Source organism: Trachypithecus francoisi, unplaced genomic scaffold (assembly GCF_009764315.1).
Source record: "Trachypithecus francoisi isolate TF-2019V2 unplaced genomic scaffold, Tfra_2.0 Contig00090, whole genome shotgun sequence".
In the NCBI taxonomy this organism is placed as follows: domain Eukaryota; kingdom Metazoa; phylum Chordata; class Mammalia; order Primates; family Cercopithecidae; genus Trachypithecus; species Trachypithecus francoisi.
Genome location: NW_022680471.1, coordinates 467,906 through 485,535, shown reverse-complemented (window position 1 = coordinate 485,535; position 17,630 = coordinate 467,906). Strand labels below are relative to the sequence as shown.

The 17,630-nt window shown below is 57.0% G+C and overlaps 1 protein-coding gene and 2 long non-coding RNA genes across 7 annotated transcripts; 1 reads left to right on the top strand and 2 right to left on the bottom strand.

Moving 5' to 3' along the window:
* Window positions 1–4,227: 4,227 nt before the first annotated feature.
* Window positions 4,228–6,272, bottom strand: LOC117094405. Its single transcript, XR_004441541.1, has 2 exons — window positions 5,887–6,272; window positions 4,228–4,570 (listed from the first exon to the last, which is right to left on the bottom strand). It is a non-coding gene; the product is annotated as an uncharacterized LOC117094405 (long non-coding RNA).
* Window positions 6,273–6,292: 20 nt separating this feature from the next.
* CFAP410 (cilia and flagella associated protein 410) lies at window positions 6,293–17,158 on the top strand. 5 transcript variants are annotated; one of them, XM_033229792.1, is made up of 7 exons: window positions 6,293–6,565; window positions 7,750–7,768; window positions 9,423–9,469; window positions 11,882–12,111; window positions 13,086–13,257; window positions 14,151–14,244; window positions 14,710–15,146. In XM_033229792.1, exons 1-7 carry the CDS (start codon window positions 6,489–6,491, stop codon window positions 14,836–14,838), a joined length of 768 nt encoding a protein of 255 aa, XP_033085683.1. In that variant the 5' UTR covers window positions 6,293–6,488; the 3' UTR covers window positions 14,839–15,146. The 5 variants fall into 5 exon arrangements, 4 of the variants coding, with proteins under 4 accessions (XP_033085683.1, XP_033085586.1, XP_033085508.1 ...); XM_033229695.1 differs by lacking the exons at window positions 6,293–6,565; window positions 7,750–7,768; window positions 9,423–9,469; window positions 14,710–15,146 and adding exons at window positions 11,055–11,454; window positions 16,471–17,158; XM_033229617.1 differs by lacking the exons at window positions 6,293–6,565; window positions 7,750–7,768; window positions 9,423–9,469 and adding an exon at window positions 11,060–11,454 and having other exon boundaries at window positions 14,154–14,244; window positions 14,710–16,080.
* LOC117094432 lies at window positions 7,679–11,058 on the bottom strand. The gene is made up of 2 exons (XR_004441550.1): window positions 10,730–11,058; window positions 7,679–8,020 (listed from the first exon to the last, which is right to left on the bottom strand). It is a non-coding gene; the product is annotated as an uncharacterized LOC117094432 (long non-coding RNA).
* Window positions 17,159–17,630: the final 472 nt, after the last annotated feature.

Here is a 17,630-nt window from a genome sequence, read left to right as displayed (position 1 = left end):
TAATAACATTTTCGTCTCTCTAGCTCCTTTTATTGTAGGAACACTGTTTATAATACATACAACATACAAAATATGTGTTTATGCTATCAGTAAGCCTTCCTTCTGGTCAATAGTGAGCTATTCGTAGTTAAGTTTTGGAGGAGTCAAAAGTTATACCCAGACGTTCAACTTTAAGGGGTGTCGGAGCCCCTAACTCTTGAGCGGTTCAAGGGTCAACTACATAAATGAATCAGTATGTTACGTGGTTTGGCTCTGTGCCCCACCCAAATGTCATTGCAAATCATAATCCCCAGGCCGGGCACAGTGGCTCACACCTGTAATGCCAGCACTTTGGGAGGCCGAGGCAGGCAGATCACTTGAGGTCAGGAGTTCAAGACCAGCCTTGTCAAATGGTGAAACCCCATCTCTACTAAAACTACAAAACTTAGCCAGGCATGTTGGTATGTGCCTGTAATCCCAGCTACTCGGAGGCTGAGGCAGGAGAATCACTTGAACCCAGGAAGGGGAGGCTGCTGTGAGCCGAGATCATGCCACTGCACTCCAGCCTGGGCAACAGAGCGAGACTCTGTGTCAAAAAAATTGTAATCCCCAGCGTGGAAGGTTATTAGATCAAGGAGGCGTTTCTCATGAATGATTGAACACCGTCCTCTTGGTGCTGTTCCCGTAACAGTGAGTGAGTTCTTGCGAGATCTGGTCGTTTAAGTGTGTGGCACCTGCCCCTGTCTCTCTCTCTTGCTCCTGCCATGTAAGACGCCTGCCCACTTTGCCTTCTATCATGATTGGAAGCTTCCTGACGCCTCCCCAGAAGCAGAAGCCACCTGTACAGCCTGCAGAACTGTGAGCCAGTTAGGCCTCTTTATAAATTACCCAATCTGAGGGGTTTTTTAAATAGCAATGCAAAAATGAACAAATACAGCATAACTGTGCACTAGTATTAATTCAACTTTGCAGACTGGGTGCGGTGACTCACGCCTGTAATCCCAGCACTTTGGGAGGCTGAGGCGGGCAGGTTACTTGAGGCCAGGAGTATGAAATCAGCCTGGCCAACAAGGTGAAACCCTGTCTCTACTAAAAATACAAAAAATTATCCAGACATGGTGGTGCATGCCTATTGTCACGCACGTCCGTGCGAAGAGACCACCAAACAGGCTTTGTGTGGGCAACAAGGCTGTTTATTTCACCAGGGTGCAGGCAGGCTGAGTCCAAAAATGTCAGCGAAGGGAGATGGGGTGGGGCCGTTTTATAGGATTTGGGTAGGTAAAGGAAAGCTACAGTCAAAGGGGTTGTTCTCTTGCGTGCAGGGGCGGGGGTCACAGGGTGCTCAGTGGGGGAGCTTCTGAGCCAGGAGAAGGAACTTCACAAGGTAATGTCATCAGTTAAGGCAGGAATCGGCCATTTTCACTTCTTTTGTGATTCTTCAGTTACTTCGGGGCATCTGGATGTACACATGCAGATCATAGGGGATATGACAGCTTAGCTTGGGCTCAGAGGCCTGACACCTATAGTCCCAGCTACTCAGGAGCCTGAGGCAGGAGAATCACTTAAACCGGGAGGAGGAGGTTGCAGTAAGCCGAGATCAGGCCCTTGCACTCCAGCCTGGGTGACAGAGCAAGACTCCATCTCAAAAAAAAAAAAAAAAAAAAAAAACCTTTATTTGCAAACAGGTGGTGGGCCCAATCTGGCCAGCGGGCTGCAGTTTGCAGACACCTGGTCTAGAGCAGTGGGCTGAGGGCTGAGGGAACAGACATGTTTCTTTTCATCTCTGGAGTCCACAGAGTCATCTGCATTCCAGAAACATCTTATACAACAGAACTGCTCTTAAAATGTGAAAGGACAGTGATGGATGCCACTCCAGGGTGAAGACTGCAGCCAGCGTGGCCACCATGAACTCTCCATGCTGGCACCCTTGCCCCGACGGCTCCCAGCGCAGCAAGGACAAGAACGGAGCTGGAAATGACCACAAGGCCTGAAGACCTCTCAGGACACTGAAAAAATATCAATCAACACGCGCTGCCTGTCCCTTCGCCCAGGCCTGGCTCTGACCTGCCACAGGGATCTGAACCATCTGCAGCACCAGCCGGGGGTCCTCGGTCAGCCAGGGGTCAGGCAGGCCACCCACCGCACTGGCTCCTGAGGCCAAGGGAGAAGTCTGGAGTTCCCAAGGGGATCTGGGAGGGGTGCGCCGCACCTGCCACCCAAGCAGTTCCAAAGTCTGCCTCAGGGACATGTCGTGGAGTGGACCGGGTTCTGCCCCCAAGTGGTGCCAGGTGGGTGGTGAGGCCAGCAGCATGGGCAGGGGAGAGGTGGTTGCTCTGAGGTCATGAAAACTTCAGCTCCGGAGCACGTTTGCTGACTCTCCATTTGTCTCTCTCCTGCTCTCCTCTTCTCCTTGCCTCCTCAGCCCTCACTCCTCGGGAGGGCATGTTGCAGAGAGCGAAGCCAACCGCCAACACCTTGTGGGGCAGCTGGGAGACCCCAGTCAGGTCCTCAGAGACAGCCCCACCTCCCTCCCAGGAGTCCCAGCCCAGCCACACAGCTCAGCTGCTCTAGACAACTGAGCCTCAGAAACTGGGAGACAGCAGCGTCTACTGTGAGCTGCTAAGTCTGGGGGTGATTTGTTACACAGCGCAGGTGACTAGGACATCGGGCTGGAGGGGGTCTGGACTGGGGGTGTCACCTACGGGGTGAAGGTGGTGGAGGAAAGGAGACACAAGGACCGGGCCTGGGGTGCTTGGGACTCAGCGCCAGGTGTCAGGAGAGCGTTTGCCCTGGGTTGGGGGTCAGCCTGCCCTGCTGAGCCCCGCAGAGCCCCCACCTGTCAGGGCAGGAGGGAGCAGTGGTTGATCCATGGTACCTTGTCCTCAGCAGTACCCCCGGCTGCGAGCCAGAAACCCCGACCCATTGGCTGAAACCACAAAGCGGGTGTGGGCCCCGTGTGCCTGGTGACAGCGGTGGTGGCCTTGCCTCAAAGACTCAACAGCAATTCCTGTGTCCGCCACCCTCCATGTCTCTGTGAAACAGGCTCTGTCTGTGGCCCCCTGAGATTTACTGGGGAGCAGCGTGCCCAACTCACCCCCTGTAAAGAAGGGAGGCCCAGGGCTGGGCAGAGGCCGAGGCTGTGGCGTAGTGTGACGGAGGTCCAGGTGAGCCTTCGTGAGCCCAGCAGACTGCGGAGGCCTGTGGCCGTCACACTGCGCCCCCCAAGCACCCGCACCCCAACTCTGCTGACGCTTCCTGCCACTCTGCTGGGTCCAGCTCCAGCCTCCTTCGCACTGAACATTCTGCCTGCTCGGAGGCAAAGCGCTCAGAAGACACTGCTCTGAGACTTTTCTGTCATCCCACATCTTACACCAACCTGAGGACTAAGCTCTTTTCTTTTTTTTGAGACGTTGTCTCCCCTGTTGCCCAGGCTGGAGTGCAGTGGTGCGATCTCAGCTCACTGCAAGCTCCGCCCTCTGGATTCACGCCATTCTCCTGCCTCAACCTCCCAAGTAGCTGGGACTACAGGCGCCCAACACCATGCCCGGCTAATTTTTTGTACTATTATTATTATTATTATTGGTAGAGATGGGGTTTCACCGTGTTAGCCAGGATGGTCTCGATCTCCTGACCTCGTGATCCACCTGCCTCGGCCTCCCAAAGTGCTGGGATTACAGGTGTGAGCCACCGCGTCTGGCCAAGAATGCAATCTTTTTTTTTTTTTTGAGACGGAGTCTGGCTCTGCAGTGGCCGGATCTCAGCTCACTGCAAGCTCCGCCTCCCGGGTTCACGCCATTCTCCTGCCTCAGCCTCCCGAGTAGCTGGGACAACAGGCGCCCACCACCTCGCCCGGCTAGTTTTTTGTATTTTTTTAGTAGAGACGGGGCTTCACCCTGTTAGCCAGGATGGTCTCGATCTCCTGACCTCGTGATCCACCCGTCTCGGCCTCCCAAAATGCTGGGATTACAGGCTTGAGCCACCGTGCCCGGTCCTTTTGTCTCTTATCTACTGATGACCTGGAAGCGGGAAGCTCCCCCGGCACCCTCCCCTGGCCTTCAAGTTGTCCTGCTTTTCCGCACGGAACTAATGTACATCTTATACATACCTTTTTTCGTTTTCTCTTCTTTTTCCATCTTACACATATTGATTGATGTCTCATGTCTCCCTAAAAATGTATGAAAGCAAGCTGTGCCCCAGTCACCTTGGGCACGTGTTGTCAGGACCCCCTGAGGCCGTGTCATGGGCTCGTCCTTAACTTCGACAAAATAAACTTTCTAAGCTGATTCAGACCTGTCTCAGGTATTCTGGATTCACAGCTGCTGAGCTGCTCGGTTACAACTGAAGGCTTACAGGTTAGGGGTTTTTCAAAGGTAGTTTGGTGAGCAGGGGGCTGAGGTATGGGGAGTGCTGATTGGTTGGGTGCGAGACGGTGAGCAGGGGGCTGAGGTATGGAGAGTGCTGATTGGTTGGCTGCCAGATGAAATCTAGCTGTCCTTTTGGTCCTTTTGTGCTGCATGGCTTCTGAGTGGGGCCACAGGAGCCGTTGGCAAGACATCTAGCTGGGTCCATCCATGTCAGACGTGCAAGAAACCTGAAAAGATACAATAGTGATGTTCTACAATAGTGATGTTATCTGCAGGAGTAATTGGGGAAGTAGCTTGTCTTGTGACCTCCAGAATAATGGCTGACGAAAGGTTACACCTGCACCTTAGTGGAATTGAGGCTCCTCTATCCTTCTAGCCTGGTGGTGTAACCGCCCAACGGGTTCACCTTGTCCACTGCCTAGACAGAACCGATTTATCAAGACAAGGCAATTGCAGTGGAGAAGGAGTAATTCACGCAGAGCTGGCTGTGCAGGAATGGAGTTTTATTATTACTCAAATCAGTCTCCCCCAGCATTCAGGGATCAGTGTTTTTAAGGATAATTTGGTGGGTAGGGCTCAGAAAGTGGTGAGTACTGATTGGTCAGGTTGAAGATTAAATCATAGGGGTTCGAAATGAGTTCTGGCTGACTTCTGTTCCTGGGTGGGATCGCACAAATGGTTGAGCCAGATTATCCATCCAAGTGGTGTCCGAATGCAGGGTCTACAAAATGTTTCAAGCACTGATCTTAAGTTTTGCAACAGTGATGTTATTCCCAGGAGCAATTTGGGGAGGTTCAGACTATCGCCGCCAGAGGTTGCACAGCCCCTAAACTGTAATTTTTCATCTCATAGCTTTATTTGTTAGTCCTACAAAGGCAGACTGGTCCCCAGGCAAGAAGGGTTTTTTTGGGAAAGGGCTATTATCAATTTTGTTTCAGAGTTTAATCTATAAACTAAATTCCTTCCCAAGGCTAGTCCGGTCTACACCCACGAATGAACAAAGGCAGTTTATTTTTTTTTTTTTTTATTTTTATTTTTTTGCTTTTTTTTTTATTTATTATACTTTAAGTTCTAGGGTACATGTGCATGACTTTTATATCATGTATAACTCCCCAATGCAATCCCTCCCTCCTCCCCCCTCCCCATGATAGGCCCCAGTGTGTGATGTTCCCCTTCCCGAGTCCAAGTGAACAAAGGCAGTTTAGAGGATAGCAGGGAGATGGGGTGGGTTAGGAGAGCTTTCCCCTGTCATCATTTCTTCAGTTACGATTTTTGCAAAGGCGGTTTCCGTGGTCTCATTGGCTTTACAAAGGCTGTTTAGTTTTGAGGAAGGGCTGCTATCATTTAAACAACAAATGTCTCCCAAAATTAGCTTCTCCAGGAATAATTAAGGGCAGCTTCAAGGACAAAGGCAAGATGGGGACTGGCCAGGTCTCCTTCAGGGCCATCATTCTCTCACTGATACAATTTTTTGCAAAGGCGGTTTCAGAATACCCGTCTTAATGTAACTGTGGCCCATGTAACGATGTTTAGGGGGTCTTACCTGATTTCTAAAAGGCTGAAATGCTTGTAAGGGCTCTGCTGGACCTGCCCGTACGTCTTTCCTATAAATGCGTCTTTTCTGTAAATGCTGGGAGGGAGGGAGACAAGGAATCAACAGCCCCAGGGCTGCCCTGGGTTTATTCCAAGAGTTTCAATCCCGTAACTTGGAGCTGTGTAGCGCCCATCCCATCCACGCTAGGCCCGCGCTCACAGACAGGCCTAGGCACTCGACCATGGTGCGCGTGGGACCGAGCCCACCCCGCTCGGTTCCTGGCAGCGGCAGCTCAGCCCTCACGGGCCGCCTCCGGGACCGCCACCTGCACCCACCCACGGCCCGCCGCGCGCTTCCGGGGTCGCGTTAGAATCGCGTCAGAGCTGGGCGCCCTAGGCCGCCCATGCGCAGGAGCAGAGACAACGTGTCAGCGGCGCCCAAGCGGCCCCAGGGCGCTCTCGTCGCCCGGCTCTCCTCGCCACGCCGCCAATGGGCTCAGGATCCGCCCCTGACGACGTGGGCCCCGCCCCTGGAGACACACGCCGCGCAGTCGTCACCCACCCGGGAGCAGGAGGCCGGGGGCGCCTGCCGGCCGGGCCTGGGCGGTCGCCATGAAGCTGACGCGGAAGATGGTCCTGACTCGGGCCAAGGCCTCGGAGTTGCACAGCGTGCGCAAGCTCAACTGCTGGTGAGGCGGGGTCTGCCCGCGGCCGCCCGGGGTCGGGGGAGGAGCTGGGGCGGGAGGGGGCGGGGCCGGGGGTGAGGGCGGAGCCGGGGAGGGGGCGGGAGCGGGGGCGGGGGCGGGAGTGGAACGGGGACAGGTGCAGGGGCGAGGGCGGCGAAGGAGTCAGGGGTCAGGGAGGGGAGGAGACCAGGGGTTGGGGTCGCCGGGGCCCCCCATTTCCCGGCCCGCCTTTGCCCAGGCTGCCCTGTGGGCCAGATCTGATGTCTGGGGTTGCCAGCAGTCACTGGGACCAAGTTGAATAGGAGAGAGAACTGAGCTCTCGAGGACTGAGTCAGGAAACACGTTGGTAATCAGTACTGGGGGCGGCCGTGCCAAGGGTACGCCTGGCAGGTGATAGGAAGGGACGTGGGTGCGGTGGGACCCATGAAGGCTCAAAGGCTGCGTCTCACTGGGCTAAGGAAGACCAGGAGCTTCCAGAGGAGGCAGCCTGGAGTTGAGGCCCGCACGATCTCCAGGGCTCCCTGGGGACTCAGCGGAGTCGCTGCGCCCTGTCAACTGGCCGCACCGTGCAGGCGGGGCGTGGGGGTCAGCGAGAGCAGACGCTTCCTCCCAGGGGTATCCCCATACTGCCCAGAGTGAGCTCTTCCCTGTTAATTAAAAAGCTTTTCTCTCTGCCCTGGCACATCTGGTGTTTTGGCTACAATTCCCGTGTCATTTGCTTTCAATAATGCATTTCTTTGTTTTGCACGGGGTGGTCAGTACTCTCACTAAGCTGGAAGAAACAACAACCCTATTTCAGGCTTTTAAAGTTTGCTTTGTAAGTCGCCTGTTCACCCGTTGAACTTGGCCTCTTATAAAGACGCCCTTGTTGATGTCTGTCAGTGAGAGAAATTAACCTTCCGCCATTCAGGGACCATGAGGAACAGTTCATCTTTTCACGTCTTACCAATGGCTCTGCTGCTCCTTATCTAAAAAGTGCCACCCCAACGTCATACAGTGTAGTTGAAAATCAAGTAAAACAATTGTTTACACCTTTGCCGGTTATCTGGGCAACCTTCCTTTTTGCCATGCCATTAAAATCCTAGAATCTTAAGTTTTGTAGGGAGTCATCGGTAATTTTTGGAATTTTTGTCTTCAGTGTTTTTTATTCAGCTTTAACAAAATTAAAGTATCTTTTCTCTCTGCAGGGGCAGCCGCCTCACAGATGTAAGTATTGCTCTGATGGTCTCCAAATGGCCTCAGTCCCAAATGTTGTAGCTTCTTCCCCAAGAGAATTTTTAAGTTGACAAAACTGCCCCCATCAGTTCAGTCCCACACTTGGTACTTTGTTCACTTAGCGGGTTTCGTTATGCAGAACCACTAATGGTTATTATTTTGCTGTTCCCGTCAACATAAATGAAATGCCCTTTGTCACTTGGTCACAGAGGAGGGGAGCAATAGTTTGGAACTTGCTCTCACCTGGAAAGGAATCCCAGGAGGGTTTGTTTTACTTTGTTAAGGGGAAGTTGAAGGTCTGCACCCCCTCTTCTTGGTCACATCTAGCCTTGTGCCCCCCACCGCTACCCCAAAGGCGGGCAGAGAACAAGCCCTGCTGGGAGAACTTGAGCGTATGCGTCTGTGAAAACATTTCTTTCTTCTCTTCCCTCATTCTCTTTCTCAGTCCAAAATGTCCCCAACTTCCAACTTACACAAGGATTGCATACCAATTGTTTCTTTCTTTCTTTCCCTTTTTTTTTTTTTTTTTTTTTGACACGGAGTCTCGCTCTGTGGCCCAGGCTGGAGTGCAGTGGCGCAATCTTGGCTCACTGCAACCTCCACCTCCCGGGTTCAAGCGATTCTCCTGCCTCAGCCTTTGAGCAGCTGGGACTACAGGCGCCCACCACCATGCCTGGCTTATATTTGTACTTTTTGGTAGAGATGGGGTTTCACTGTGTTGGCCAGGCTGGTCTCCAAGCCCCTGAGTTCAGGTGATCCACCTGCCTCAGCCTCCCAAAGTGTTGGAATTACAGGCGTGAACCACCATGTCCAGCCCAATTACTATTTCTCTCTTTGTTCTCTGTTTTTTAAATTTGAACTGTACCTTTCCTTAAAGACAAAAAAAAAAAAAAAAAAAAGCCTGGACACATGGCACCGGATGTAATCTGTTTTGTGCTGTAACTGAAAAACTGCATGTTTAGCAGTGAATATATAAACACACCATGGCCATCGACACGAGTCCCTCATACATGGGATGCGTCTCACCAGGCTGTGAGCTCGCTGAGGTTGGGGCCCTGCCGGTCACCCAATCTGCTGGTGCCATGCCTGGCGTATGGTGGGCTCTCACATATGTGGGAGCTTTGCAGCTTGTGAAGGCTTTGTGGACCACCCTGGGCACCTCACCCCTGAATTGACAGTGCGAATGTGATCTGAGATCCAGCTTTAAGCCTGCCTTCCTTTTGGCCCAGACCTTTTATCAAGAAGGGATTTCCATCCTTTCCTTGCTTTCTGTCCTTGCATAGGGGACATTGGGGTCCCCTTACCTGATGTCCTTTGAGGACATCTAAAGTAATGAGTGCTCTGTCTCTACTGCTGGCAGCATCTGTCAGCAACGATGCTGTTGTAAAATGTAATAGAGAGTGCGTGAAAGGAGGAGCCTCACATTTCTCCTTCAGTCTGCGGAGTGTCTGGGCTGCAAGGTGGCATCAGGGGAGCCTGGCATGCTCGTGGGCATTCACCCTGGGCACACTGGCTGAGCAGGGCTGTGCCCCTCAGGCCCCGGAAGTGGGTTGGCCATGGCTGCGACAGTTCTCTGTGGCTGACGGCAGTGCGGCCGCAATGCCCTGCTGGGCCGTGCTTGCTAGTCATGCTCTTTTCCTCCTAGATTTCCATTTGCCGGGAGATGCCCAGCCTGGAGGTGATCACACTCAGGTACCTTGCTCCTGCCGTCATGCTCAGCCTGGGGCCTGGAAGCCGGGGCAGAGCCTCACGTCCCTCCCGTGGGACCCAGTGCTGTGACATAACCTAGAAACCTCCAGCACAGACTGAGGGCGGCTTCCAGAAGGGGAGGGGCCGGGACAGCGAGAGCTGGGTCTACCCCGTGGCCCCATGCCTGTCCTCCTTCCTCAGAGCCTCACCTGGGCCTCCTGATAGCTCCTGTTCCCTGCCTGCCCTGCTGTACCCCTGCCCACCCTTGGCCTGTGTGCTCTGATAAGCCATCGCTGTGTTCACTGGGCCAGTCGGTGGCCTGCCCTGACCGCCCTCGCAGTGGCCACATCTGCCCGAGACCCCCAGGGTCCTGGCCTCTTCTCCCCGCCAGTGCCACCACTGCTCACCAGTTTCTCTGCACGCCATGACCTGTGCCCCTCTACTGTGGTTACTGCCCTCCCAACAGACTAAGGGAACCTTGAATGAACAAATGTTACTGGAGTTTTAGGCAGCTAGGGTGTATGTGGGGGCTCTGGGGAAGAGAAGAGCTTCCTTCATCCCTGAATTCCCTCCTGCCTACTGTGTGACCCAGGGAGGGAGCGGACGCTCATGGCTCACCGCTGCCCACCAGACGCTGGGTGGGAGCCTTCTCTGGGTTTCCGCATTTAAAAGCTCACAAGGGTTTAAACCCTGTGGGGAAGGCCCACCCTTTTGTTTGGCAGCTCGGAAGGCTCCAGGGCTTGCCCTCTGTCAGTAGCTGTTGCAGGCCCCTGATCCCTGTGACCTGCCTTCTTGATTTCACAGGCAGCCACGGGCTAGGCCAGCCCCTGCCCATCCTCTGTAACACCCTCCGAGGTTGGCATCGCCATGGTGACGCCAGTGCCCAGCCTGCTGCCTGCCAGGGGCTGAGGCCAGTCCATCTGGTATTCAGGCATCCCCAGTGCAGGCATCAGCCTGTCCCGCCGAGTCTTGCTGAAGGAACCGATGAATGAAATGGGCTTGGAGGCATGCTCCTGGGCCAAATCTCAGCCCTCCCACCTATCGGCTGGCTAACCTTGGGCGAGGCGTGGCTCTCTCTGTGCCTCAGTTTCCTTCCTGTAACATAGAGGTATTATAAGTGCCCACCCCACAGGGAGACAAGGAGATGGAGCCCGAGTTCAGAGGTTGAACAGGGGTGTCCGTGCCTGCTGCAGGGCTCGTTTCACTAGTCAGGCGACATTTACGGTGAGGCTGGGATTTCAGCTCTGCCTCTGAAAGCCTTACCTGACAGGGAAAGGTGGAGCTTGTGGCTCCCACGATGGCAGGAAGCTGGGGCGGGGCTGTGGATCCAGCCCTATACCCGCAGTGCATTGAGTTGCCCAGGGGTCGCAGGGCCTCCGAGCATCAGGCCTCTCATGTGCGGGGCCATTTCTGGAGGGACAGGACCCGGAGGGTGTTCACGGATTTCAGGTGTGTGGTGCCTGCACGCCCGACAGCATACCACGCCCGACTGCACTGGAGCGGATCAGGTAGCTTGAGGCCACAGGTGTGGTCCGCACATCAGCTGCTGCCTGTGCCTGGGGCAGACTCCATCCTGGAAAGGGTCCCATAGACTGAGTTTTGCTCTTGGTAAAATGGGGCGGCCTCATAGCTAGGAGCTGTGTGAAAGGATACCTGGGAAACACCCAGTGAAGGGGTGGCATGGGGAGGCGGGCTCAGCACCGGCCTGGTGACCGCCCCCTTCCCAGGCACCTGCGGGACTCGAGTTCAACCCTCCAGGCTGGGGGCCTTGGCTCTCGGCTGGTGGACGCTCCACACCTTGGAGGGCCTGCGGGAGCAGCTCCGCGTGTTCGCTTGTGGAGGGGACGGACCCCACGCTGTCGGGTGAAGCCTTTAGGTCGCCGCTGCAGGCTTCCTGTGTTTCTCTACTTCTCTGACGCGTCCACGTTCTGTAGAATGGAAATGAGGCCCATCCCCAGCGTTCCCGCTTCCACGTGGGGGTTTGGAAGGTCCGTGCTCACTTCCATGTCACATGGAGCTGGCTCATGTTTTTTGCCATGAGTTTTTCTGGGCACTCCGTGCTTTGGGGCAACATGATATGTCCCTTGAGAGGCCTTAGTTTTCGTGGCCCGTGAAGGAGGGTCACATCCCTTACCTCCCACTCTGGCGCCCTGAGGAGCTGATGCGGAGCATGGGGCCAAGGGGCTGTTGCTGGCAGGGTCCACCCCAGTCCGCCTTGAGTTCAGGACCCGGCCTTCCTATAGCTCTCTTCTCGGCCCAGGTCCTGCTGCACATGACTCATGACATCCAATTTGGGCTTCTCAGGCAAGGGCAGGGACACAGATCCCGTGAGTGCCTGTTCTTGGGGCTCGAGATTGAGAGGTGGCCCTGGGGGGGGGCGTCCACATCCCTCACTGACTGCTGGTCTCCGTGCAGTGTCAACAGCATCTCCACCCTGGAGCCTGTGAGCCGGTGCCAGCGCCTGAGCGAGCTGTACCTGCGGAGGAACCGTATCCCCAGCCTGGCTGAGCTCTTCTACCTGAAGGGGCTGCCGCGTCTGAGGGTGCTGTGGCTGGCCGAGAACCCGTGCTGCGGCGCCAGTCCCCACCGCTACCGCATGACCGTGCTGCGCACCCTGCCGCGCCTACAGAAGCTGGATAACCAGGGTAGGTGGCCTCAGTGGGGTCACTGGCCCTCGCAAAACAATCCCTGGCAGGGGATTTCCCCAGCCCTCTTTCCTCTTCTCCTTTTCTGCAAATGCCTGGTCTGGCGGGACACCTGTGCCTGTGAAGTCTCCTCAGAGGCCCTTCCCCTGCTTCTGTGTCTCTTAATCCCGCCACCTGAATGCAGCAGCGCAGCATAGGGTCCCTCCTGTGACTGTGACAGTTTATGTATCCCCCAGCGACTGCAGGACCTGGTAGCAAAGCAAAAGGGTTCCTTCTTTGGCTTCTGTGAGTAGCAGTGCTGCTCTGACCATTGCCATGCGCCATGGCGAGCGGAGACGTCAAGCACTGGTCCACAGGGACTGGGCAGGCTCCACGGGCCACTGTGAACCTAGGGTGGCTGTGCCCGTCGTGCTCCCGCCGTGGGGAGGGGCTGTCCCAGCACCGCAGTGCCCGCTGCGGCACTCCACCTATTGGAGGCGCTCATGCCTCCTCTGGCCAGCGCCAGCACCAGTGCGGTTTTCCAGGCCACGGTTTCATGCTGTGTGTTCATCCTTGGCATTCTCAGCACGCTAGTTTCTCATCCTTGTCAGCTATACGGGCACTAATATTTTCTCCCAGACAATTTTATTACTATTAGTAACTTCAGGGAAATTGATATGTGAGTGCAATGGAATAAATTCAGTCTGCTCTGGTCCTTTTCCTGTTGTGTCTTAGTTGAGGTTTTCATGAGTATTTGCTTCTGGCCAAGGCTGGTGTTTAGATTCCCGAGCAGCCCTCCACCATCTGTTGTGTATCGGCCTGTGTCGGGCTGGGGATCGGCTCCTATTCTGGGAGTTGGCCCTGGAGGTGGACACACGTGCATGCATTTCACAAGCAGACTGTACCTGAGGCTGCAGCGAGGACGGGAGCTGCAGCGCGTGTGGCCTGCATGTGGGTGAGGCCACTCATGCTGTTTTCTGTCCTTCATCCCAAAGCTGTGACGGAGGAGGAGCTGTCCCGTGCACTGAGTGAGGGAGAGGAGATCACCGCCGCCCCGGAGAGAGAGGGCACAGGCCACGGCGGCCCCAAGCCATGCTTCACACTGAGCTCCCTCAGCGCCGCTGCTGAGACCGGCCAGGACGCGCTGGACAGCGAGGAGGAGGCGATGTGAGGCTGGAGGGCAGCGGGGCCTCCGCCCGTCCCTGTCCTCAGGGTCCTCCCACGGGGAACGAATGCAGCTTCCAGTGAGCTGCCTCTCTGGGAAGTGAGGGAGAGGGATTATCCAGGGCGAGTGTCCGTTCTCATCCGTATTCTCTGGGAGTGACTCAGTGCCCAGGTAGTGATCTCAGTGGCAGGTCCATGTCTTGCCCAACAGCAGATATTCCAGGGAGCAGGAGAGGAGGGGTGAGCCAGGCCCTGTGCAGCAGCACCAGAGCTTGTGAGGTGCAGGGAGCCCCTGGTGGGGGCTGTGGCCTAGGGCCACAGTCACTGGAATGGTTTGTGGGCATAGCCATCTGTGCCCGTACAGCCTTGGGCCCAGGGGCCGTGGAGGGGCCACAGGGCTGACTCTGCAGTGAGATACCAGTGCCTCCCAGGGCAGGTGGCGTCACAAACGTGTTTGATAGAAGCTGGGCGCTTCTCTCCTGCTTGGCAGATCACACCCACTGCTGGTGCCTGTGGTGGGGGCATTGGCATGTGATCTCCGTTAGGCTGCTGTCTGGCACAGGGCTTGACCGCATGGTCAGGAGCTCTTGCCTGGCGTTTGTGTACAGGTGCCCCCCACCCTGCCCCCGAGGCCCTGGTGGAAGGTATTACAGCTGGGGAACCCCAGGGTTCAGGGAGCACGCCCCACAGGTGAAGTAAGTGCCGGGCTGTCCAGGAGCCGCCATCTGTAGCCCCTGAGCTCATGGGAATCGCCTCCCTTCTCTTCCCCGTGTGTGCCAGGTGGGATTTGTATGAGCCTGTCCTTTGCTTGAATGTGACCTGCAGACAGGGTTTGCAGAGGCCTCCAGTGCCACGAGCTCCCTGACCCTCACACACCTTTGTCTCCCTCTCCCCAGCAGAGCCCAGGGTGAACTTGGCCTGAAGCCCCCTTCCCGGGACCAGTTTCCTTCCTTCTCACCCAGAGATGCTTCGAGCAGCCACAGGAGCAGGGTGAGTGACAGGGGCTGCTAGGTGGCCGCTGCTGCCTCTGCCCACTGCACAGAAATCGTGGGGAGGGAGGATGGAGCCTCACAGGGCCTCAAAGAGCTGCACCCCAGGGGGAAGCTGCGTGTGTGGGTCTGCGAATGCGCACAGACGTGTCACACATGCCCCGCACGGAGCTGTCCTGGCCCCTCGGCCTCTCCTGGTCTCCTGGTCTGTGGAATGTGGGCCCGGGCCCTGCTGGGCTGAGGGCAACAGGAGTCACATGGAAGAAGTGCTACACACGTTCCCAGGCGGGGCTCCTCCTCTGCTCAGATTCTCGGTATGTGCCGAATGGTCATTCGCTTGGACGGCCCACGCCGCCGGGACCAGGTCCTCTGTGGTGGGGTGCCGCTGGCCAGGCCCCAGCCCTAGTGGAGGGAAGCAGCCTCACGGTGCTTGGTGGGCTTAGTCCGCGTCCCTCTCTGCCCCCAGAACGTCCTGACTGCCATCCTGCTGCTGCTGCGGGAGCTGGACGCAGAGGGGCTGGAGGCCGTGCAGGTGACTGTGGGCAGCCGGCTGCAGGCCCTGCGTCGGGAGGAGGTGCAGGAGCACGCCGAGTGACCACAGGACCTGAGCGCCGCTCCACCATCCACGGGGACCCCAGTGTCTTCCCCAGCCCCCAGGAGCTGAAGGGTGGCTGCCACAGCCCTGGCCCCACACACAAGCCTCCCCGGTTTGCCACATCGGCCAAGGGCAGGAGTGGGTGTTAAGTGCTGGCTAGCTGGAGCGGTGGAGATGCCTGTCCATACCAGAATGTCCCCAGGACTCCCCTACTGTGGTCTGGAGGTTCTGGGCTGGCCTGGGCTCTTAAAGGGAGGATTTTGCAGGTTGTCCTCCCTAATAAAAGATTTTCCCAAGGTTGATGTGGAGGTGACATTTCCCAATGGTCGTGACAGTCTTTCTGAAAGCAAGGGCCATTTCTCAGCAGAATGAGGAGGTATTCACGAATGGCTTTGCTGATTCCAGCCCTTGGTCCTTGGATAGATTTCTGTTGAGCAAGGGAGACTTCCAGAATGCTGGCGTCCATAGGGACATCTGCCCTGAGCTGCTCTCAGCAGGAAGGCAGCAGCCTCCCACATCCACGGGAGAGGGTTTTGTTTTCTTGGCCAGGCTGGGCAGGTGCACCTTCCTTTCTCCTGTGAGGAACTGCAGGGGGACCCTCAGCTGTGAGGCTGTGGATGAACAGGCCTGGGTGCTCTGGGGGCTGGGCCTGGCACAGGAAGCAGCTGGACTGGGGGAGTCCTTGGAGCATCTGAGAGGGGTTTTCTTTCCTCTGGGAAGTTCCAAGTCTTATGAGGATGCCACGATCTGGGCAGTGACCCGCGGCCCTGGGGACCTTCCTAGTACCCCCAAAACCAAGGAAGCATTCACGTGAGATGGGGAGTCAGCCTTCCAGCTGGTGTGTAGGAAAGCCAGCTCCCTGGGCCCTGGTCCTGTGTGGGGTTGGGACCCAGATCTCCGTGAGATGTCCCCATCCTCCGCCAAGCGGTGATGCGTGACCACGTGTGCAGGCCACCGCTCTCCCAAGCTCAAGGCCATGCAGTGTGATCGTCTGCAGAGCCAGCTGCAGCATTGGGGCAGTCACTGTCGCTGGACTTGGGGAAGCCCAGGGTGAAGCCAGTCACTCATCCGTGCAAACTCTCCACAAGGGGTGCGATCCCTGCAGAAGGGGGTGATCTCTGAGCAGTGGGGAGGGGAGTCACCACTTGGGACACGGAGGGTGGACAGTTCAGGCCTGTGTCTGCCTCCCTGGGCCTGTGGGGTGGGTACCCGGCGCCCTCAGTAAAGTGCTTCTTTGGAATGACTGAGGTCGTTTTAAATTGAATCCCCTTCCACTGCCCCTGACGTGGGCTGCTGTGGGCATGCAGGGCTTACACCAGCGCCCTCCTGCCCCACACCGTGCACACCTCGGTTGGGACAGTTGGGTGGGACCGCGGGGCAGCTGCCTGCCTTCAGCCCCGCGGTTCCCCCGCCCCCCCGTCCCCATCCCCACCATTGCTGCCTCCACCCTCAGCCTCTTGCCGCTCCCCCTCCCGTCACCTCCTCACCCAATGCCCCCAGCCATAGAAGACAGCCAGAAGCACTTCCCGCCCAGGTACCCCACAGTCCCACTCCACTCCTCCCCAAGTCACCCCAGAAGTGGGTTCTCAGGCCGAGCAGGCACGGGCATCCCACTGTGTCCCATTCACCCAGTTCACAGGAGAGGACCAAGGGCCCAGGAGACCACATCACTCCGCCTGAAATGCCAGAAACGCCAACTCCATGCAGCCAGAAGTGGGCCTGTCGCAGGCACTGGCCACCGCACGTCGCCCAGGAGGGAAGCGGCCACTGTCCCGGACATCAGCCACAGGCCACCACCTGGGTGCAGCAGCTGAGTGGCAGCTGAACAGGTTCTAACACCTCATCAGGCAGGGCAGGCCGAGGGGGGTCTACTCAGAACTGAGTCCTGCTCCCAGATGGTGTGACACAACGGAGCCCCCCAAAACATGCATGTGGTTCCCCGGGCCTGTGAACCTGTTTCTCTGTTCCTTTGAGACAGAGTTGCAGACCCGGGAGCACTGTTCTTGGACAACTGTCCCCTCCTGGGCCTGGCCCCAGGACGGCCCCACTCAGAATGAACTAGAAGGCCCCTAGGTGTGGGCCCCTCCACCCCAGCTCCAGAGTTAAGCAATCTGGAGGTCTCTGGCACTAGGGCCAACACAGTGAGGGGCTCTTGGGAATATCAAGGTGCCTGAGGGCAGGAAGGTCCCCAGAGCCACCCCTCTGGCCTGAGCTCAACCAGGAGACTGCCCAGGGACCCTCAATGTGGCCTTTAGGCCCCTCCAAGCCAGGGTCTCCCTTGAGACACCTGTGTCCCGAAACCACATCCCCAGGGTGGCACTGCGGGAAGGAAGCAACCCTCGGGCAAGCACCTGCCACCTTGGTGCTGCGGAGCCGCGGGTGCTGCAGGGCACGGGCTTCGACCACGACCCCAAACCACCTGCGGGACTCAGCCCTAGCCCCTAGTGGGCACAGCTTTGTGCCACCTTGTCTTCCCCTCCCACGTGTCCACCATCGGTGTCTCCTGGATGCTGGCTCAAGCCAGCCACCAGCCTGCAGGTTGGAGACCCCCACTCAGGCTGAGGTTGGGGAGACAGAGGAGTGAGACTGTACCCTTCTGCCCCCAGGGGAGGACCAGGAGGGGGCTCAGGTCACCCTGGTGGCCCCCAGGGAGTCCTGGAGAGCGCCTGTGGCCTCCCAGGGCACATGTCCCTTTGGCCTGGCCCAGGCACTGGCCAAAGGGCCCTCCACCCCTGGGGGCCGCTGCCCACTGGGTTGGCCGTGTGGTGCCGCTCCTCTCCCTCCAAGAGTTC

What these genes read in the sequence shown, in the direction of transcription:
- CFAP410 (XM_033229518.1), top strand. Translation starts at nt 11,147, where the DNA reads ATGGGGAGGCGGGCTCAGCACCGGCCTGGTGACCGCCCCCTTCCCAGG. An exon ending in TCCACGTGGGGGTTTGGAAG is followed by an intron (nt 11,455 to 11,881) that starts GTCCGTGCTCAC and finishes GTCTCCGTGCAG; the next exon opens with TGTCAACAGCATCTCCACCC. An exon ending in CGAGCAGCCACAGGAGCAGG is followed by an intron (nt 14,245 to 14,709) that starts GTGAGTGACAGG and finishes CTCTGCCCCCAG; the next exon opens with AACGTCCTGACTGCCATCCT.